Source organism: Erithacus rubecula (genome assembly GCF_903797595.1).
Source record: "Erithacus rubecula genome assembly, chromosome: 19".
NCBI classification, from domain to species: domain Eukaryota; kingdom Metazoa; phylum Chordata; class Aves; order Passeriformes; family Muscicapidae; genus Erithacus; species Erithacus rubecula.
The window spans coordinates 12,938,389-12,961,189 of NC_136671.1; the positions used below are offsets into that span (position 1 = coordinate 12,938,389).

At 49.3% G+C, this 22,801-nt stretch overlaps 1 protein-coding gene across 6 annotated transcripts in view; it reads right to left on the bottom strand.

The window, feature by feature from the left end:
- Nucleotides 1-1,134: 1,134 nt before the first annotated feature.
- The window catches only part of RIMBP2 (RIMS binding protein 2), a 91,731-nt gene continuing 70,064 nt past the window's right edge, over nt 1,135-22,801 (bottom strand). For 4 of the 6 annotated variants that reach the window (XM_079322127.1, XM_079322128.1, XM_079322132.1 and 1 more), the window contains 12 exons: nt 21,265-22,029; nt 18,793-18,944; nt 16,674-17,126; nt 14,460-14,603; nt 13,731-13,889; nt 7,904-7,994; nt 7,108-7,292; nt 6,132-6,300; nt 4,981-5,108; nt 4,086-4,157; nt 3,729-3,863; nt 1,135-1,385 (listed from right to left, as the gene is read on the bottom strand). In XM_079322127.1, the coding sequence (XP_079178253.1) occupies nt 1,194-1,385; nt 3,729-3,863; nt 4,086-4,157; nt 4,981-5,108; nt 6,132-6,300; nt 7,108-7,292; nt 7,904-7,994; nt 13,731-13,889; nt 14,460-14,603; nt 16,674-17,126; nt 18,793-18,944; nt 21,265-22,029 (2,645 nt within the window). In that variant the 3' untranslated portion in view covers nt 1,135-1,193. Of the gene's footprint in view, nt 3,170-3,728; nt 3,864-4,085; nt 4,158-4,980; nt 5,109-6,131; nt 6,301-7,107; nt 7,293-7,903; nt 7,995-13,730; nt 13,890-14,459; nt 14,604-16,673; nt 17,127-18,792; nt 18,945-21,264; nt 22,030-22,801 lie in introns of all 6 variants that reach the window. The other 2 variants (XM_079322129.1, XM_079322130.1) reach the window with 1 other exon arrangement.

The window sequence follows — 22,801 nt, forward strand, 5'->3', positions numbered from 1 at the left end:
CAGCAGTGACAGTCACACAGCAGTGACAGTCACACAGCAGTGACACAGCAGTGACACAGCAGTGACACAGCAGTGACAGTGACACGGCAGTGACAGTGACACAGCAGTGACAGTCACACAGCAGTGACACAGCAGTGACAGTCACACAGCAGTGACAGTCACACAGCAGTGACAGTCACACAGCAGTGACACAGCAGTGACACAGCAGTGACACAGCAGTGACAGTGACACGGCAGTGACAGTGACACGGCAGTGACACGGCAGTGACAGTGACACAGCAGTGACAGTCACACAGCAGTGACAGTGACACGGCAGTGACAGTGACACAGCAGTGACAGTGACACGGCAGTGACAGTGACACAGCAGTGACACAGCAATGACAGTGACACAGCAGTGACAGTGACACGGCAGTGACAGTGACACAGCAGTGACACAGCAGTGACAGTGACACAGCAGTGACAGTGACACGGCAGTGACAGTGACACAGCAGTGACACGCAGTGACAGTGACACGGCAGTGACAGTGACACAGCAGTGACAGTGACACAGCAGCAGGTTGGTGTTACTGAGGGGCAGTGACAGCACAGCACTTCACACTCCCGGGGACAGACAGACAGACAGACAGACAGCCTCATCTGGGACCTCACGGGCCATGGAGACAGCAGGACACGGTACATACAAACATACACTGCATATTTATTAGACAGTACAAATCATTGTGCATCAATAAGGCAAAACATCAAGGCTGATTCAACTAGGAGTTTCAAGACCATTTTTGTCAATGATAATGGTTGGGGTGATCTCTCTGAACCAGCAACCAGGGAAGAGAATTCTCTCCCCCACTCATGGTTAAAGGAGAATAAAGGCTGAGATTTTTCCAGTGGAGTTGCAGGTGTTAACTTCAAATAAAACCATGTTCTTCTGGTCTTAATCCCACAACATTTTTTAAATTTTTTTTTCTACTTTTTAAAAAACATTTTTGCAACAATAAATCAACTTCCTTTCTATTTTTTTTTTCTTGCTGTTTCAATTAAGCAATTCACATGATTCTACTGATGTCAGAATTAAAAATGCAAAGGTCTGGTAAAGTACTGCATAGTCATGAAAGCCCTAGTTTTGAGTTTAAAAAAAAAAAAAAAAAAAAAAAAGAGTACACAGACTGGAAGCTTTACAAGTTGTCCAGGAGCACATGACTCATTTCACTGCACCAAGCTTTTTCAGCAGTTTCTTGCCTTTGGAAAGCAGCCCCTTTTTCTTTTTCGAGGACAAATCCCTGCCCCTCCCGGGGCTCCCAGAGCCCAGGACAGGTGACGGAGGTGACCCGGGGTGGAGATGAGCTGGGGGGGATGCTGCTCTCCGGGCTGTACCTGTATTCTCAGGAGGAACCTAGTAGGTACATTGTTATCATTTATTCAATCTTTGAAAGCTTCAAAGCCATCAGCAGCAAGAAACTTGGCAACATCACTTGTCCCACTCCCCACTTAAACAAAAGTTTAAGTTTTGGTTTCTACTCTCTGCCTTAAAATACTGCGTGGGCTTGTGGAAAATACATCAATTTCGAGAAAAAAATTATAGAAATAGAAAACCCACGGATAAAGCCCAGTTTTGGTTATACCTTTTTAAAGGAAACGTTGGATACATTTGCTTTGCCAGAATTCTGGCCACAAAAGCCACAAAACTGGCTTTGTTTTTTCATTTCAGTACTCTCATAGTACTAAAATGGAGAGGGATACTTTTAGCTAGAGATTTAAGAAAAATAAACTTGTTAATTACTACAGATTAGCAATCTATAGAAGCCAAACTCTTTTCAGAAGAAATGACTTAAAATGCTACATGATCACTTACTTTTTAATGTCCTTTAAATGCCTTTTCTTTAAAATTGTCTAGCAAAACTTTTATGTACAGATTAGAGAAGATGGCACACTGGCTTAAAAAAAAAAAAAAAAAGAAAAAAGAAAAAGAAAAAGCTAAAATGAACCTTAATTGCAATCAAAGAAAGCTTAAAGGCCCAGAGTGCTTGATGTGTATGCTGCAGCTATGAGGTTGTTAGATGACAGCATTCCTAAATATTTTGAACAGGTTTTTTTTTTTCCAGTCATCAAAAGCACTTGGATGAAAATGCTAAAATTACATATATTCAGCCTATCCTAAATACAGTGCCCAGCTGGCAAAAATGGTAGCTACCAATTCAGGTGATATTTTCATAGCAGAATCCATGCTGCAGGGAGGGGCCTGCCAGCTTGCAGCTCAAGTTAAAACATTAGCAATTTATTGGCTCGTTGTGCAACAGAGAGTTAAGCAAAGGGGCTTCAAGCCTACTTTGATTTTAAATCAAGGTCTAATTCTAATGAAAAAAAAAAAAAAAAACAAAACCAAAACAAAACAGAAAACAAAACAACTTGGTAAAGCACCCCAACGTACACCTGAAGATACCAGATCTCGAGTCTAATGCATCCATTCAGTGAGCTGCATGTTCAGGGCAGACTCGTATTGCATTGTAAACCAAACAGTTGCTAACATTGCAAATGACGCTCGCTGGGAAAACCCCAGCACGGGGAGCACAGGGAGGGGTTTTCAGAAGTGTTGAATAGTTGGTCTTAGGCAAACTGGGGCATCATGGGCTGTGGAAAGCACAATTTAAGGCAGACAATTGCAGAAGCTGTGTTTGAGTGCAGTGAGCTCCAGAGCCAACTATCCCCGTGTAAACCGCTGTTCCTGCAGGGGCTGCAGCTTGTGCTTTGCTCTGCACACAGGAGCTTGGAATTTTTACATCCCAGCTTGGCTAGCAATGCAATATGCAGCTTTGTTTGTAGGGTAGTGAGACATCAAACTCTCCTCTCTATGTAAACATAAACATTGAGCTCGGCAAGAAATATGTTCCAAACGCTGACCTGCACCAAGGGAGGTGATGGATTGCAGGGCTCCTGGTTTTAAGGATTTGTCTCCTAAACAAGGAGTGGACTTGTCTGGGTACAGGAAAGGCATTCAGCCCCTTCTTCTGTGGCCAAGGGGTTTGGAGACATATTTCTTTTCTGTTCCCCACAATTAAGTTTCAAGACTTGCATTAGATAGCCAGGTAGCTTTAACTGAAATCTCTATTGGTATCTTCAGTTGCTCACTTACGTGAAGGCTACATTGCCTTATTAAGGTGTGAAATGAACACTCTTCTTCTGTTTCCAAGCAGATGAGCAAAGAAATAAAAATATATATAAAATATATAATATATAAAAGTATTGCAGTGATGAAACAAAACCAAAAATGAGATACTCTAAACATGATTAATTCTTTCATAAAAGAGAAGTCTCTCAGCAATTAATTAGCGCCAGTTGGAACGGGAAGTTGTGAGGATTAAGAGAGGAACACTGCCAGTCCAGCAGCTGCAGTTACAGTTTGTACTTAGAGGAACACTGGTACCAGTCTTTTGTGCACAAGAGCTTTTGCAGTAAGAGCAATTTAGAAGCTTTGGGAAATAACTGTCACCAGGAAAGAGCTGCTTAAATCCAGATTCTGATGGACAGTCCTGCAGTGACTCAGTCAGTCCATTCGGTTTCCCCATTTACAAATGTAACGAGCTAGCCAAGGCCAAAGCCATTTTTCCTCCTGCTTTATTTTATGTCTTTGAAAGGTAATTTTAAATGGGCAAATGAATTTAAAAGTAATGTTAAAAGTAAAGTCTAAACTATAGATGAGACAGAGTGGGATGGAAATGAAGGTTTAGGTGTTTCTTACCCTTTTTGCCTTGGATCTCAGTGGGGTGTCGTGGACGTAGCGCGAGGGAGCGTCGGAGAGAAAAACTTCAACATCATCAGGCACTTCTTCTAGGAAGTTGGAAGGAACCAGCCCCTTGTGTCCATTGAGCTCCCCCTGTGAGCAGAGGGAAGGCACAGTGAGCTCCTCCACCCCATCCCCAAGGGGGCAGGGGGATATTCCTGCTGATTTCAGAGCTGGTGGGGAAGAGGGAATTCCCACCTAAGATCACACCTGAGCTCACACCTTTCACCAGCTCCACATCCCTCCCCAGGCTGCTGCTTGTGACTGGGGCTGAGAGCTGGGAGCAGGGTGGGTGCCCCAGCAGACCCAACTTACATAGTAAAATCCATCTTCATCGATCTCACCAAAGACAGTGATGATGTCCCCAGTGCAGAAGGTCAGCTCGGCCTGCAGGGGAGCAGCAGGGACAGACAAAGGTCAAAACCTTTCCTCTGCTCACAGGAAACCCACTCAGATTTATCCCCACTCCATGCCAAGGCACTGGTGAAACCAAATTGATCTTTGAGAGCCAAACCTCTTATTTTTGTTTTCCCTTTGGGATTTTTTTTCTCAATTTGTTAAACCTGGCACCTCTCCCAGTGTGTGTGGGCAAAATTCAAAAAAGCCAAAATTCAGTCCCTGAACAACCTGGGCAAGCTTTGGAGCTTTGACCTGCAGAGCCTCAAAGAGCCCCAAAGTCAGTTCTGGTGGAGAGGGGGCAGCTCAGGGGAGGGAGGTGGCTCAGAGAGCTGCAGGCACAGCTCCAGCACCTCCAGCACCCCTGGCACAGCATTCCTGCACTGGAGCTGTCCTGGCTGCTCCCCAATAAAATCCCCACAATGGGCAGCTCCACTCTGCTCAGCAAACAGTGCACCGGGCTCTTTACAACAGTCTGTGGCTTACATGTAATTAGGGCGGGGTTTTAAAATAATTTTTAATTTCCTGTGGTCATGGGAGAGAGAGCAAGCAAATCTTTGCAATACATCAGCACAATACTTTTGATTTGCTGGCCAAACGACTTTGAAACACCATAATTTAGACAAAGATTTGGTTCAATAAGAAACAGAAAACACCCCTGGCTGTGTTCTAGAGCACCAAGTCCCACACATTCCAAAATCCACTTTCTCCTTCAAGAGAATTCCAGAGTGTTCCACGACGCACCAGTTACAAATGGAGCAAAGAACGTGTTGCAGGACCAGTAGGAAGCTGGTGGGGCTGAGCCCTGCCCTACCTCCACATCCACGTTGGGGGAGCTCTCCCTGGGGTCATAGTCATAGAGAGCCACCATCCTCCTGGTGGCCCCGGGCTGCTGCTGCTGCTGCTGCTGCTGCTGCTGGCGGCCCCCGCGGCGACCCCGCTCTGCTGGGAGAGCACAGCTGCTGAGGGGATTGAGGGGATTGAGGGGATTGAGGGGATTGAGGGGATTGATGGGGATTGAGGGGATTGATGGGGATTGATTTGGATTGAGGGGATTGAGGGGATTGAGGGGATTGAGGGGATTGATTTGGATTGAGGGGATTGAGGGGATTGAGGGGATTGAGGGGATTGAGGGGATTGAGGGGATTGAGGGGATTGATGGGGATTGAGGGGATTGATGGGATTGATGGGATTGATGGGGATTGAGGGGATTGATGGGATTGATTCGGATTGAGGGGATTGAGGGGATTGATAGGGATTGAGGGGATTGATGGGATTGATGGGGATTGATGGGGATTGATGGGGATTGATGGGTACAGACAGTTACTGACAGGTATTGATGGGTATTGATGGGTATTGATGGGTATTGATGGGTACTGATGGGATTGATGGGTATTGATGGGTACAGACAGTTACTGACAGGTATTAATGGGTATTGATGGGTACAGACAGTTACTGACAGGTATTGATGGGTATTGATGGGTATTGATGGGTACAGACAGTTACTGACAGGTATTGATGGGTATTGATGGGTATTGATGGGTACAGACAGTTACTGACAGGTATTGATGGGTATTGATGGGTACAGACAGTTACTGACAGGTATTGATGGGTATTGATGGTATTGATGGGTATTGATGGGTATTGATGGGTACAGACAGTTACTGACAGGTATTGATGGGTATTGATGGTATTGATGGGTATTGATGGGTATTGATGGGTATTGATGGGTATTGATGGGTACAGACAGTTACTGACAGGTATTGATGGGTATTGATGGGTACAGACAGTTACTGACAGGTATTGATGGGTATTGATGGGTATTGATGGGTACAGACAGTTACTGACAGGTATTGATGGGTATTGATGGGTATTGATGGCTACAGACAGTTACTGACAGGTATTGATGGGTGCAGCCAAGCTGAGCCCCAAGAGCCTGAAATGGAATTTTCTGTATTTTCTCACCGATTTTCTCAATGGGAGTGTTCAGGGGAAGGAAGCCTTGCTTGAGGAGCTGATCCATCATCTCTTCATCATCTGCCTGTATCTCAGACACCATGTTGCAGGGGATAAGGCCAATTCTTGTGCAGGTTTCTCCACGGTAAAATCCATCAGCATCCTTGTCCCCATAAACCTGATGTTCAAAGAATGGCAAAAAGGTTTGAGCATTTAGGAATTCTGGTGCAGGCTAAGGGTTACCAAGGCATAGGATGACAACTGCAGTTTAGGTGTGGAATTATATTAGTTTTGGACCACTCTGACTTAGGTTATAAAACTGGGGTTGTTATATTTATTTGAAAAGTGATTTCAGATACATAAGTAGAATTTGTTTTTTTTTTTTTTTTTTGTTAGCAGTGAAAGGGACAAAAAGTGCATTAAAAGCCATCAGTTTCCCCCTGTGCTGAGCCAAATGTTCACCTGATGTCTATGGAATTATTATGGCACCATATTCAAAATGAAACATTTGAAATATTGTGCCAAAATGTTATTTTGATTCAAACAACTTTTATATGATCAAAAAAGCTTCTCATACATAATGTACTCAAGCTCTGCTATTGTCTTCTGAGTTAGTTTAAAAACATGACTTAAGGTATAAAAAAAAATTACTGAATGAAATGCACATCCTATGAGAGGAAAATAAACTCCTAAACAAGTTCTTTTTCTTTGGCATAAACCATGTAACATGTGGGGTTGGTGGCAATGCTCATGGGCAGCTTGAGCCACAACTTTGGGCTTAACCTAAATCTTTAATTAAGACTGGCCCTAACTATCCACAGCAACTTTGAGATTTTTGCCCAGTTTGTGATTGTTTTTCAGCCATTGGCACAAGACATGAATTTCCAGGTCCAGTGAGATTTACAGGCTGAACCTCTGCAGGAAACTCCCCTGGATCCTGATCACAAATTGTGAAATTATCAGTTTGCTTTGTTTGCATTCCCACCTTAATGATCTGTCCCTCCTTAAAGGGCAGCTCCTCCTCTGCAGCATCGGGGTTTGGGGACATGGTCAGGGGGTCGTAGTCAAAAAGTGCAACAAATATTCGAGTAGAAAGATCTTCTGTGCCAGGGTCTGTTTCAGATTCCTCATAAATATCTGGAGAAAGATGGTCATGGCCACCGTAGCCATCTGTGAAAGCAAATCCAGAAAGGAACAATTGAGAAATACAGTCTGGCCTCATCATCCAATTATCCCAGTTATTATTTGAGGCATGTTTGGCATTTCAGTGAGAAAAACCCCAAATCTCACTGCATGTCCTATAAAGCTCAGTGTTATTTGGGGTTTTTGGGGGGTTTTGTTTGTTTGCTTGTTTTGGGGGGTTCTTTGTTTGTTTTGGGTTTTGTTTTTTTTTCCTTAGCAAGTTACTATTTTTAAAAACAACTTATAAAACCTGCACTGGAAGTGGGGCTGATTTCCTGTACCACACTGACATTTGCACATAGGAAATCCATTTTTGTCAGGTTTGCCATAAATCAATGAAAGAAGTACCAGGGGAATGGCAAGGGAATACAAAAAGATGTTTGATGAGTGGCAGGATCACGGCTGGACGGATGCACATGATTTTTCCGAGGTGAGATCCAGGTGTGTCTCAACTTGGGGAAGTTTAACGCAAGGAAAGGCTCCGGCAGAGTCGGAGCTGGTGTTCCCCGTACCAACCCATCCCCCTGGTGTCGGCAGGGCTGCCCCAGCCCGTTCCCCTCACACCGGCGCATCCCGCTGTGCCGGGGTCCCGCACTGACCGAGCGGAGGGAGCAGCAGCGCCCGAGCCCGCGGAGCCGCCGCGCTGCGCCCCAGCTCCGGCCGTCCCGCCGAGCCTGGCTTCCCCAAAATCTGCAAAACACAACAGGAGCGGGCTGTCAGCGCCTCCGCACACCCCACGGCACCGCGACACAAGCAATAAAGGCAACTAAACTTAGCTTTTAACTCAAAGGTTAGCTGAAAAGTGACGCTGCTGCCTGGCAGACCTGCGAAAGGAAAATAAAAATGGGTCCCTGGTTTATGGCAGGGTTTTGTAACCGGCAGTCGCACATCAGAACAAAAAGAAAAGAAAAGAATAGTTTTTGAAATATTCTTTTGCCTTTGTCGTTGCTGCTAAGGTGGAGTTTGAGTGTCCTGACGAGTGGCACGGGCTGTGCAGGTGGGGCTGCCCTGGCAGGGCACAGCTGCAGTGCCAGCCCTGCAGATCCCCCTGCAGATCCCCCTGCAGTGCCAGCCCTGCAGATCCCCCTGCAGATCCCCCTGCAGTGCCAGCCCTGCAGATCCCCCTGCAGATCCCCCTGCAGATCCCCCTGCAGCAGGGCATCCTTGTGGCTCTGAGTCTCCTCTGGCACAGCCTGGGCAGGAGAGGGAAGGTGCAGCAGGGATGGAGACACTGCCCTGGGCACAGCTGGCCCTGCTCAGTGCAGACACTGCAGAAAGTACAAACACTGCAGACACTGCAAACAAACCCTGCAGAAACTACAGACACTGCAGAGAAACACTGCAGACACTGCAGAAACTGCAAACACTGCAAACATTGCAGAAATTGCAGACAAACACTGCAGACACTGCAGGCACTGTAAACACTGGAAACCTGAAGACACTGCAGACACTGCAAACACTGCAGACACTGTAAACACTGGAAATCCTGCAGAAAACTGCAGACACTGCAGAAAACTGCAGGCACTGCAAATAAACACTGCAGACAAACACTGCAGGCACTGCAGGCCCTGCCTGCTCCCTCGTGCAGGCTCCTCGAGCTCCCCAGACTCGTCCTGCAGCCCTGGCACTGGCCCAGCCTGGCTGCAGCGCTGCTGGCAGCAGTGCAGGGATGGGTTCAGCCTGGGCTGGGAGGCTGCAGGAGCAGCAGCTGCTCCTGTGGAACGTGTCACAATGCAGTTTGCACTCTGGGCTGCTGCAGGCAGGGTAAAGAGCTGGCTCTGGTCCCTGGGGTGTCCCTCACAGCTGGAGGCTCCTCTGGACACGGAGGGGCAGCAATGCAAGCAGGAGGTGCAGAGTGTCCGGGGAGGCTGCATGGCCCTGGGCTCCCTTTGTGCCTGCATCCTCCTGCAGAGATGCAGTCTGCAACTTCAAAGGCAAGAAGAGATGGTCCAGAAAGGAGAGCAGAGCAGTGACAGCGCAGAGATAAGGCAGAGAATGGAAATGGTGAAGCTGTGACTCCACAGATCTGGGTCACTGTCACACTGGGGGAGAATCTTGGTTCTTGTCTTGAGATGTTCCATGATAAAGAGTATATCCTGAAAATTCTGGGAATGAGATGAATAAAAACAACATGATGAAATGAATTCCTTGACAATAATAATAAGAAAAAAAAATAAAAATACCAATGAAACATTTCTCCAGTTAAAAATGCAGCCTTTTTTTGCTTTGTTTTTGCTTTTTTTTAAGCAACATTTAGATGAGCAAAATAAAGAAAAGCATTCTTTTGGAAAAATTATAGTTCAGCTAACCTTTAATTAAAATTTAGATTCAGTTGTCCTTTAATAGAAGCAGCCATTATTGTAATTTGTTCTGGGGTAAAATCATTGCAAAGCAAATTAATCTGATTTCAGCATGACACAAAAGAGGACCATAAACAAAAATGCAAAGTAATAAACAAAAATGGACGGGGAAAAAGAAAAAAAGGGGGGAAATGTAGCAGATGGGTCCAAAGGATGGACTTTAAAAATTAGTTTGGAAAAAAAAAAAAAAAAAAAAAAAAAAGATAAAAAAGAATAACAAATAATAACAAAGAAAGAAGAGCAAAAAGAGAATAAGGAGAACAGAGTGATTTGGCAAGCAGGCGGTAGAAGGAAGAGAGTTCACACACCATGGAGTCTGTGGGGGGGGGCGGCGCTGCCCCGGGCCCAGAGCAGCCCCCGCAGCGCCCCCGGCCCCGGGAGCCCCCGGCCGCCCCCGGCCCGGGCCGGCCCCGCGCCCTGCGCGGCTCCCCCGCGTCCTCCCGCACGCTGCGCTGCCGGGTCAGGGTCCTCCTGCGGGAGCCCCTCCTGGGGAGCCGCCCGGGGGGCTGCGGCTGCGGCTGCTCCTCCTCCCCAGTGCCAGGTGTGTGCCTGGAACTGTGCCAGGGCTGCTCCCCAGGGCCAGGTGTGTGCCTGGAACTGTGCCAGGGCTGCTCCTCTTCCCCAGTGCCAGGTGTGTGCCTGGAACTGTGCCAGGGCTGCTCCTCCTCCCCAGTGCCAGGTGTGTGCCTGGAACTGTGCCAGGGCTGCTCCTCAGTGCCAGGTGTGTGCCCGGAACTGTGCCAGGGCTGCTCCTCCTCCCCAGTGCCAGGTGTGTGCCTTGAACTGTGCCAGGGCTGCTCCTCCTCCCCAGTGCCAGGTGTGTGCCCGGAACTGTGCCAGGGCTGCTCCTCAGTGCCAGGTGTGTGCCTTGAACTGTGCCAGGGCTGCTCCTCCTCCCCAGGGCCCCTCTGGGCTCTGGATCCATGCTGGGACTGCTCATCCTCGCTGCCAGGTGTGAGTCTGCAGTTGTGCCAGGGCTGCTCCTCGGTGCCAGGTGTGTGTGTCAAACTGTGCCAGGGCTGTTCCTCGGTGCCCCTTTGGGCTCTGCCACTGCTCTGGGGATGTTCCTCCTCCTCACTGTCCCACTGGGGTCTGGGGCTGTGCCAGGGCTGCTCATCCTCGCTGCCAGGTGTGAGTCTGCAGTTGTGACAGGGCTGCTCCTCTCTGCCCCAGGGCTGTCTGACCCCAAACTGGGGCTCCTCTTCCTCTCTGCCCCAGGGCTGTCTGACCCCAAACTGGGGCTCCTCTTCCTCTCTGCCCCAGTGATGTCTGACCCCAATCCGCGGTTCCTCCTCGCTGCCCCATCGATGTCTGACCCCAATCCGCGGTTCCTCCTCTCTGCCCCAGTGATGTCTGACCCCAATCCGCGGTTCCTCCTCTCTGCCCCAGTGATGTCTGACCCCAATCCGCGGTTCCTCCTCTCTGCCCCAGTGATGTCTGACCCCAATCCGCGGTTCCTCCTCGCTGCCCCAGGGTCGGTCAAGGCGCGGCTCCTCCTCCTCGCTGCCGCAGTCCAGCCCGCTGTCGGGGCTCCGGGACTGTCTGCATTTGCATCCTCTCTGCTCCAGGGCCATCTCCGGGTTGGGGTGCCTGGGGCTGGGCTGCTCCTGCCTGCAGCCCCTGCGTGCTCGGCAGCCTCCAGCTACCCTGGGGCTCTTTCTATGGGCCGTACCTAAACCCTGCTTGTGCAGCAGCTCAGAGTGTTCACCGTCCTCTTCAGCCACTTCTGGGATACTGAAAAGCCTTTTACTGTGGTGTGTCTGCTGGGGAAAGTCAGGCTGTTCCCAAAAAGGGGCTTCAGTGCTCTTATTCTTATGGTACTCCTTAAGATTATGTAATGTTAAAAGCCAGACAGGGAACAAAGAGTGCGTGACAAAAATAAAATGGGAGGGAAAAGGGAGAAAAGAAAAATAAAGACAGAATTAGTTTTAGAGCAATGGCAAACGTAAGACATGCAGCTTATATAGTGAAAAGGATGTCGTGGTTTGAATGAGGATCTGTGCAAAATAAAGATGTGATTAAGAAGTTGCTGGCTGCAGATGCAACATGAGAGGTCAGTACAAACAACTGAGTGATGCTCTCAACAAGAATAAAAACAGAGTAATGAAAGCCACACACAAGTCCCAGCATGGTGAATGGGAACACCATTAAAACTCCTTCCTTGCCCCGTGCCAAACTGCCACCTGATTTTCTCTGTAACCAGAACCCACATCTGGGAATGGCAGCTCTGTCCTGGCAATCTTTCCTGCTCTGCAAATCTTAAAGCTTCCTATATAAGCAGTAAATGACTTCAGTCTCCTGTCAGAGGAGAGCAGCTCCACAGCCATCAGTAGGGGAGTTCTGGTTTCCTTTCTAAAATTCCAAAGCCTGCACCATTTTCAAAGCTTGGCTTCCAGGGCAAGCCCCTGGGACACAGGCTGCTCCCTGGTGTCACCTGGTGTCACCTCTGCCATCAGATCTCATCATGGTCCCACACCTGCCCCATAAAACCAGGGTTTGAAAAGCAGCCCATGGGTGAAAGTCTCTGTTTATGCCTGAAGCAGGTAAAAACGATCCCAGCCTGGGTAAAATAAGCATTCTGGACATGCAGATGCATTTTACAACTTTCCTATTCCATTTCCACAAACACAGGCTGCTCTGACAAAGAATCCTGAGAGTCCTGGCTGGGAGGAGGGAAGGGAGCAGGAGGTGCTGGCTCTGCCTGCCAGGATTTATTGGTTCTGCATCCTGGAGTTCACCTCTCCTGCTTAATGCCCACACCAGGGGCACCCAAGAGCCCCCATAAATAATGACAGATCACCCTGGAGATGTCAAAAACATCTCTCTCTGAGCATTCCAAACTCAGCTGTGGTTTGGACATCATCCCCTGTCAGGCAGAGGGAACTTTCTAAGTTACTTCAGACTGTTTCACCTATTCCCTTTGTTTTTAAAATGTGAACACCTGTTTTTAAAATGTAACACCTGTGAAACTTGAGATAAAGCCACAGAAGTGGCAAAAAGATCAGTAGGCATGAGTTATCACAGTTTTGATAGACTTGTAAATTAAGAGAAGCCTGCACAACTTAACAGGTCAAAAATTATTTCCTACACCAGTTAAAGTTCTGGAACCTTCTCAATATCAGCACTGGTAATACTGATTTAAATCCAAGAAGCAAATACACCTTCTGATCATAAAGAACAAGAACAGTCTGGGGATTATTTTTTTTGCCAGGGGAAGGGGATAGAAGGAGCAAGCAGAAGGATTTGGATTTCAACCTTAATGCTGGTGCAGTAATAGAAACACTGAATAATTTCTTCTTTTTAAAAAGTCTCATTGCAGACAGTATCAGCACAAAATGACTGAATTTACAGCACATGAAAGCCATCACAAGAATGGTCAGAATTCTTGTGTGCATGAGAAAGTAGCACTGATTTTAGTTAATTAACAATCTACTGAAAAAAAAAAAAAAGTTAACCTATGGGTTTGTGCTTTCTAAGAAAACACAGTTTGTGTAATTACTACACACACAAAGAAGCAAATACAATTTACATGTACAAATGTACTATGGCAGACACATATTCAGTATTGGTGTGTTTAGTGTTCTGCATGTGCTTTAGTTGTTCTGCTGTTGTTTTCATGGTGAATATCCCTGCACCAAAGCAGTATTGCTGGGATGGATTTCCTGCTCTCTCTGGTGATTCCCCAATGCTCAGAGCACAAGGGGCTCTGGCAGAGCATTGATCAAACAAAGCTGGATTACAGGAATCTTCCTTACAGGAATGCTTCCAGCCTGGGGAAGGGATGGGACTAGCACTGGGTACTTGGACAAATCACTCAGACAGGAAAAACACGAGTTGTTTTATCATATTTTCCAAATCTCCTTGCTCAGAAACAACTCCATTTTGGGGCAGCACATGCAGCATATCTTGCCAGAGACACGGGGAGTCCCCAGAGCAGGAGCTGCAAGGACTGCATACAGGAAACCCCAGTTAACAATGAACAAAAGCAATCAGTGAGTGCCCCAGCCCCTGTGGCAGAGTGAGGCTGGTGCTGGAGGCTGGAGCCAGCCCTGTGCCAGCTCCTCACCTTGAGCGCGCCGTGCGAGCCCAGGCTCAGGCGCCGCCGCCCGCCCTCCTCCAGCTGCATCTCCGAGTACAGCTCCTCCTCATCCTCCTCCAGGATGTCTGACAGGTCTGAGCCGCGGCTGCTCTCCGTCTGGTACTCATCCCCGGGGCAGTAGTGAGCCTGAGATGGGGACGGGAAACCTTACTGAGAAACATTACTGAGAAACAGAAACCTTACTGAGAAACCTTACTGCAAATCTTACTGAGAAACAGAAACCTTACTGAGAAACTGAGAAACTCATCCCCGGGGCAGTACTGAGCTTGAGATGGCCAGGGGAAACCTTACTGAGAAACAGAAACCTTACTGAGAAACTGAGAAACTCATCCCCGGGGCAGTACTGAGCCTGAGATGGCTAGGGGAAACCTTACTGAGAAACCTGATTGAAAACCTTACTGAGAAACAGAAACCTTACTGAGAAACTGAGAAACTCATCCCCGGAGCAGTACTGAGCCTGAGAAAGTGAGGGGAAACCTTACTGAGAAACCTTACTGCAAATCTTACTGAGAAACTGATAAACCTTATTGAGAAACCTTACTGAAAATCTTACTGAGAAACATTACTGAGGAATCCTACTGAGAAACCTGGCTGAGAAATCCTGTGCCAGCAGCACAGCCACAGCCCTGAGAGGGGACAGAGCTCAGAACCCCCAATTCCTGCTGGACACTGATCCAGCCAAGCCAGGCCACTCACCTGCTTCCCAAGTTCTGACTCTTTCAGGAAATCATCCACCGAGGCCCCCCTTCTCTTGACCTTGGGGGAGTCGTAGCCATCCTCCTCCTCATCAGAGTAGGGGCCCGTGCTGCTCCTGTCACTGAACACGCTCCTCCTGTCCAGCTGCAGGCAGAGCAGGCACAGCTGGGTGTCCCTGCTCCCTGGGGGACACCCTGTGCTCCCTGGGGGACACCCTGTGCTCCATATGGGACACCCAGCACCCTATGGGACACCCAGCACCCTATGGGACACACGTTCCATATGGGACACCCTGTGCTCCCCGTGGGACATCCTGCTCCCTGGGGGACACCCTGCTTCTTTTGGGGCACCCAGCACCCTATGAGACACCCTGTGCCATATGGGACCCCCCTGTTCCATATGGGACCCCCCTGCTCCATATGGGACCCCCTTGTTCCATATGGGACCCCCCTGCTCCATATGGGACCCCCCTGCTCCATATGGGACCCCCTTGTTCCATATGGGACACCCCTACTCCATATGGGACCCCCCTGCTCCCTGTACCCAGGCACCCTCATGGCAAACACCAAGATTAAGCACACAACATGGAAATGCACTCATGGTTTAAAGCACTGTTAGCTTTCCTGGCTGGAATCTTTGAGGAGTTTTTCAAGAAGTTCTTGCCTGTTTTATCAATTACCTGATTCTGTGTTTATCAGCTGCCAGCACTCCTCACCAGAATTCCCAGGGCTCTGCAGTCAGAGGCTGCAGCAGAGGCAGTGGATGGTCAAACCACAGCATGTTTGACCCCAATACACAACAAGCCCCAGATTGAGGCCGTGGGCTCTGCCCTGAGCAGCCTCCTGGGCCAGCAGTGCCCATCAGGGGCTGGGCAGGCACACAGCTCCCCTGCAGCACCCTCCACAAGGGAGGAGTTTATTCCACGGGCACTGAGCGTGACAAATAGCCCCGGCACAATCTGATTTAATTCACAATCAATTCCTCTATGAACTACTGTCCAAATTCATGAATAAAACACTTCAAGCATCACTTAAACTAATGTAATCAAACGTGGTTCAGAGCACATGTTATGTCAGCAGTTTTCCAAACCAGAAGTATTTCTGTTCTCTTTCCCTAAATGGTTCTCAAATCAACTTTCACCTCACAGGGCCAAAGAAACCAATTGCCCTTTCTCCATCTATGACATTCCAGTCTTCTTTACTTAATAAACAAAAGGAAGATGTATACAGATGCATACGTATGTATTTATCAGGCCTTATTGATCCAGAATTATTCAGGATCTCAAAAGCTGGCTCAATTTACCCACTGTATCAAATGCATCCCAAAACAGGAACACTCAATAAATTGGGGCTGCTAAGACATGTGTGAACTGTCAGAATTAATGGAGTTATTTTGGGCATAGAATTGGAGACTGAAAACTGGACATAACTGATGACTGCCAGAAGAAGGCAGAGATGAAGGACCAAGAAAATATATGAGATGAGTGACACCTCATCTTGCAAGAAGTAACAGACACTCTGAGCAGCTTGTGATGAGGAAGTGACTGCCCAGGGCACTGGGAGGATTTAAATATTGCATTTTTGTGTGGGAAACCCACAGCACGTTGTCAGGATGCATCCACATCAGCTGTGCTGACTCCAGAGCCCCAGATGTGGGATTTAAATTAACTGATTTACATTAAATTATCTGAGTCAGTGCAGCCCTGGGCCATAGTGCTGCCCAAACCAGGGCTGTCCCTGGGCAGTGACTCTGCTGGCAGCTCCAGGAGCAGCTGGAATGAAAAGCAGCTGCAAACGTGTTGGAAATGCAGCACTGAGAAGGGCAAAAGTGTGAAATTCCCGGTGGCTCCATGACAGCAGGCACAGGAGCTTCACAAGCCCAGAGTTCCAGCCCGCTGCTTCTCAAGCTGTGGATCTCCAGTTTGGCAATGGTCACCTGCTCCCCAAAGCACACGGTGGAAAAGCTGTGCTGGCCCTGGCCCTGGCAGTGGCACTGGCAGTGGCCCTGGCACTGACCCTGGCCTTGACACTGGCCCTGGCCCTGGCAGTGGCACTGGCACTGGCACTGGCACTGGCACTGGCCCTGGCACTGGCACTGGCACTGACACTGGCCCTGGCAGTGGCCCTGGCACTGGCACTGGCCCTGGCACTGGCCCTGGCACAAAAAGCAAAAGCAGCAAAGCAGCCCAGCCCAGCCCAGAGGCAGTTTCCTTACCCTGCTGCTCTCTGCCACCCTCTGGGCAGCTTCTCTCGCCATGGCTTTCGCGACCGTGTTGGGGACGGGGGTGCCTTGAGGCTGGGGCAGGATCCTGTTGGGGGACGGAGATCTCCTGCCCTGGAGGGGCCCGTGGAGGCTGGGGGGCTCCAGCATGTGTCCGTGGGCGGGGGACACCGTGCGAGGCTGCTCCCACTCGTCCCTCCTCGCGTGGGGGCCGAAATCTTCTTTGGTTTCTGGGGCTCCGGCACTTGCTAATGGCTTCGATTTGGGGGTTCTGGGGTGAGGGGTTGGAGGCACCAGGAGGTCAGGTGGAATGGCAGCAGCAGCAGAGTCCAGGGACTCCCCCTGTGCAGAGAGCGTCCGCACCGTCACCTCCCTGGCGTCCAGGCTGCGCAGCCTCAGCAGCTCCAGCGGCGAGCCCTCGGCTGCTGGGAGCATCACCTCTGCCACCTGGCACAGAGCAGAGCTGCTGTCAGCAACAACCCCCTGCGACCTCCCCCAAACCCCTGCAACCCCCCAAACCCCTGCAACCCCCCCCAAACCCCTGCAACCCCCCATGTGCGCCCCAAACCCCTGCAACATCCCCCAAACCCCTGCGACCTCCCCTCAGCCCCACCTCTGCCACCTGGCACAGAGCAGAGCTGCTGTCAGCAACAACCCCCTGCGACCTCCCCCAAACCCCTGCAACCCCCCCAAACCCCTGCAACCCCCCACAAACCCCTGCAACCCCCTCCAAACCCCTGCAACCCCCCCTGTGAGCCCCAAACTCCTGCAACCTCCCCCAAACCCCTGCAACCCGCCCTGTGAGCCCCAAACCCCTGCAACCTCACCCAAACCCCTGCAACCCCCCCACAACTCCTGAAACCTCCCCTCAGCCCCCCTGAACACATCCTCCAGAGCCTTCCCAGACTGAGCTGCTGCCAGCACAGAGCCCCCACCAGGCTCCACACCCCTCACACCAACTGCCTTCCATCCTTCCAACCCCTCAGGCCAAAAGGGCTCCTGGAAAGGGAGCAAGTTGTGCCCAAAGAGCAGGACAGGCTGCACTGGCAGCCAGGAGCCCTGCAGGGCTGTGCCACCTTGCCCTGTGTGTTGGGTTGCGATACAGGATGTGATCAGAAATGTCTATTCTGTCCCCACCTGTTAAACCAAGTGTGGCAGTGACCCTTATCTCCGTGGCACATATTATCTGCTAATGGGCCATCTTTAAACCAGCTGGGCCAATCATCTTTATCTTTTAACAGCCCATCCACCCTCCAGGAGATATCTCCTGTTAATGGGCCATTGTTTAAAAGTGGGCGTGGCAGTGAACCTTATCCCTGTGGGGATATCTCCTGTTAATGGGCCATTGTTTAAAACTGGGTGTGGTAGGGATCTTATCCCTGTGGGAGATATCTCCTGTTAATGGGCCATTGTTACAAACTGGGTGTGGCAGTGACCCTGATCTCCTGGCACACATTCTCTGCTAATGGGCCATCTTTAAACCAGCTGGGCAATCATCTTTATCTTCCCACAGCCCATCCTCCCTCCAGCAGATATCTCCTGTTCATGGCCAGTGAGTCCCAGGGCATGGCTGATAAAATTCCATCATCCCACTGGGAGATGCTCCAGCCAGGGCAGGAGCCAAGCCTTTCCTACCCAGAGAAAAACTGAGATTTGGGACACCAGAGCAGCCTTTCCCACTAGATTCCAGAGGAAAACCAGACCCTTCCACATCATCCCTGCACCTTCAGAGGAAACTGCACCTTCTCCAGGAGCACTGCTCCAGCTGAGCCACATCTGCCCCTGCAGGAGGATGCAGCACCATGGAATGGGACTGTGCCACCACCCTGACTGACTGACTGTGCCAGCTTGGATTCTGACTCTGGCAGGGTTGGGATTGTTCTTTGTAATACTGTATTTCTGTTTTAATTTTCCTAGTAAAGAACTGTTATTCCTAATTCCCACATCTTTGCCTGAGAGCCCCTTAATTTCAAAATGATAATAATTTGGAGGGAGGGGGTTTCCATTCTCCATTTCAAAGAGAAGCTCCCGCTTTATTGGCAGACACCTGTCCCTCAAACAGGCCAGCAGCTGGGCTCCCTGCAGCAGATGTGCCATGGCAGGAGGGACTCACCCGCTGCCCTTTGGCATACACCCCGTAGCCTGTGACGCTGGCTCCGTGGGACGTCCCTGTGGCCGACAGGGCCGGGGGCTTCCAGCACACCTGGAGGGTCCCTGGGGTGGAGCCCGCCCGGACAGCCACGTCCTGGGGTGGAGCTGGAGGACCTAGGAGAGATGGCACTGGTCACCCTGAGCCCAGAGCAGGGCTGCAGGCTGAGACTCCAGCATTTGATTGAGGGATACCTGTTCTCAGAGTCTTTTCTCTGCATGGGATCCAAACACACACCCAGCAACCTCTGAAGGCACTGGCAGTGTGTCAGTGTGACAGCACACCTAATACCCCCCTCATTAAAGGGCATTACCTGGCTATAAATAGCTCTGCTTTGGCCAGAAAGCCAGAGTAAAAATATCACAGATGTTATTGGTTCATAAATTTTTCAAGCATCCTGTTGTGTTAATTTAACCTGTTAGAGGTGTCAGGAGCAGGGCTCAGCTGCAGAACAGAACACAGACCTTGCTGCTGTGACACTGCTGCTCCCAGTGTGCTAAACACAACCAATTCCTGTTCCTCCACCAAAAAGGCCACCAGCACTCTAACTGTGTGCATGGTACATGTGCTAATGTCACACAGGCTCACTGGCAAACTGCCAGTACAGTTCACAGGTTTGCTGCCACTGAATTTCATCCTCTGGTGGACATGGAAATAAAATCATGATCATGCTCAGGGCAGGACAGGCACAACAGGAAGGTTTTGCCTGTACCATCCCTGCATCTATAAAGTATTTTTATCTTGCAGGTTGAGAGCCTGGAAATTGACCTAATACTATTCTTGGTTCAGGATTGAATTTCAGCTTTCCTGATCACCCTGTTTTATTGACAGCATTCCCCATTCAGCAAGGCTGCTCATCTTACAGGAAACAATGCACATGATCTAAGGCAGCACCTTGCCAATGCCATTGCCATTAATCTGCTCCTGCAGGGGAAGTCACCTTCCCTTCATTCTCCCAAAACTGAGCAATCCCCAGGGAGTCTGTCCCAACCTTCACAGGCTGTGCAGAGACAGGTTTAATACACTACAGTGCCTGAGGCTCAGCATGGTTTCTATTTCCTCCCATCATTAACTGGGAAATTATTCCTGATGATTTTCAATGGTCTTGGTCATCAACATAAATGTTTGTTTTGGAATTCTGCTACACTTTGCTCCTCATGTTTTTTTTTTTTAACATAAATTAGCTGCAAAAACAGCAGCAGCACCATTGGTCCTGATCCTGTACTTATTTCTGGTTTTAGATCTGAGTGCCCAAGAGAGAAACATTTCTATTTTTATTTAAGCAATTCCATTGCTTTGGTGAATCAAGATTGTTCAATTCATGACACACCAAGATGGCAACTCCCATCAGTGACTCCAAATTCATCCTTTCCATTTGCCCCAGTGACTCTGGAATCAGGCACCAGCCTCTAATCACCACAACAGTGCTGTTTTGTGTTCCCTGCACAGCAGGAAAGGTTGGCAGGTTTCTGCAGAAGTGCTCCCAGTGAAATGAAGTGGGGAAGGCTTTGGGATGTCTGGCTGTGAGAGCTGCTCATCAGAGGAAGATGCAGCATGGGAAGAGCTTGGCCTGGAACAACCCTCACCCCAAAAGCCCTTCCTAAACAGAAAGGTGAATTGAGTTCAGGCCAGCACCCAGGCAGTGCCTCCCAGCTCCCCCAGGACACATCCCAGTCTGGAACTCCCTCCTCCCAGCACATGGCACAGCAGCACCCCCCCAGCCCACTGCAGAGATTCCAGACTGAGGATAAACTGGCAGCTGGGAGAGTTTCACTGAAGCTCTACTGCCATCAAAACAGGAGGCACAGAGGCTTCACTCACCCTCCACTCAACCAGCACTGCCCCCTCCACATCTCCTTTTATGAGTCACAAGGAAAGGGTGAGGGGCAGAGCAGAATGAACTCCTGCCCCTCTCTGGAATCAACCCAGCAGGGAGTGACAAAGCCCAGCTCAGAGCACGCTGCTGACCTTTCACTCACCACTGGTACCTGAGTGTCCTCCAGGCACCTGCAACACTGAATATTTGAGGGGTCTCCCATTTGGCCATCACTGGATGACCTCAGGCAGGTGAATCTATAAGATACTCACATTTTTCAGGTGCTATCACACATCCCCAAAATGATGAGATTATCCTTCAAATTCACTACATTATTTCTTCTCTAGCTTTCAGCAATACTTCAATTTTCTTGGATAATGGCAAATGGCTGACAACACCTACCAACAGTCCTAATATAAAAGCAGGTGGGGAAAAAAACCTCTTTCTAAAACACAACAAATCTGTTGACTTCACAAATTCAAATCGTACAAAGAAGTTGATTACTGCTTCACAACCAAAAGGCATTTACATCTAAACGCTGTGATGGTGAAAGCATTTTATCTAGTATCTTCACAGAAATTCAGCCAAAGAGTTTTGGGGTAGGGAGGAAAGTATCAAACCTGCTGGCAACGTAGAAAACTCCACAAAGGCTTCCTTTTTCTCTCGTTGCTCCAAGGGAAGCTGCCAGGGCATCTGGTGGGGCTTTGCCATGACCTTCACCTTGTAGGCCATGTTGGGCTTCAAATTAAAAAAGTGGTACTTGTAGCTAGCAGCCTTGACGATGTCGAACTCCTCCTCGTTGAGGAAGATGACGTGGCTGTAGTTGCTGTTGGTGGGGAGCCAGGAGAGCTCGGCAGAGATCTGGGTGATGTTGTCCACGCGCAGCTGGGAGGGGGCCACGATGACGTCCTTGCCCACCAGCAAGGTGCACTGCAGCTCGTCGGAGCTGCCCCTGCTGGTGATGCTCTGCACCGAGATGCGGTAGGTGCACGCCGAGATGTTGAGCTTCTCGATCAGCGCCTTGGTGCGGCCGCCCAGCGCCACGTTCATCCTGATCTCCCTGTCCACCAGCACGTTGTAGCTGCTGACCGTGCCCCAGCCGGGCGGCACCAGCGGCGGCTCCCAGCCCACAATGACACTTTTGGCGAGTTGCTTGATGAGGGTGATCCTGCGGGGGTAAGGCACGATGTCTTCTCCGATGTCGTCGATGTTGATGTCCAGCGCGCCCGCGCCGTTGCTGAGCGCCTGGCCCGGGGGGCTGGGGGCCAGCGCGTCCCCCTGCGGCGCGCGGCTCGGCTCCGGCTCCCTGCCCGCCGCCTCGCTCTCCTGAACAAAGTCCACGAAGTTGGAAGGGACCAGGCCTCGCTGCCCGTCCAGGAGCTCTCCTGGGGGGAGAGCAGCGCGCGGTTAGGGTGGAAAATCACACGGGAGTAGCTGCTTTTATTATCACTGAGCAGCTCTGGCAACCAGGGGTGCAAACCCAAACCTGGATCCCAGATGGACACGTTTCTATACCCTTTTCATTATATAACTGTATATTAACGATTAAACCCGTATTGTTCTATTGTATACATTGATCTCACCCAAGCATGTATTCTTGCAATTTTCATCAGGATCCCCCAAACATCCGTTCTCATGATTCTTGTTACGATTACACCATTTCTCATTATTCTTATTACGATTAAACTTACTACACTTAAAATAATTCTATTCAATTACCAAACAATCATTATTTTTAACAATCATATTATTTATCATATGATGATTACACAGGTGCAGACAAATCTCAACATCCATTCCCTTTCCCAGTCCTACCTGACCCAACCTTTCTTTCCAGCCCCTGAATCCGTTGTACACAATTCCCATGTTTCAGAAACATTTTAACCCTACACTGTCTCCGTCAGAAACCCTGTATTGCATTTGGGCCATGGGAACAGTGAAAGGAATATAGCAACAAGTTCCTTGGTGCAGAAGAGAAGCAAAAATCCCTTTATTTAGAGAAACAAATTTTATACAGTAGCTTGTGGAGTGAGCATAGACATAATTTAATTGGTACAAGGAAGGTAACACCTTCCTTGTAGACCTTGTAAACATTCTTTCATGAAAACAACACGTCTCACATATCCAGCAGGTGTTTAATCATTGTTATAATTTTTT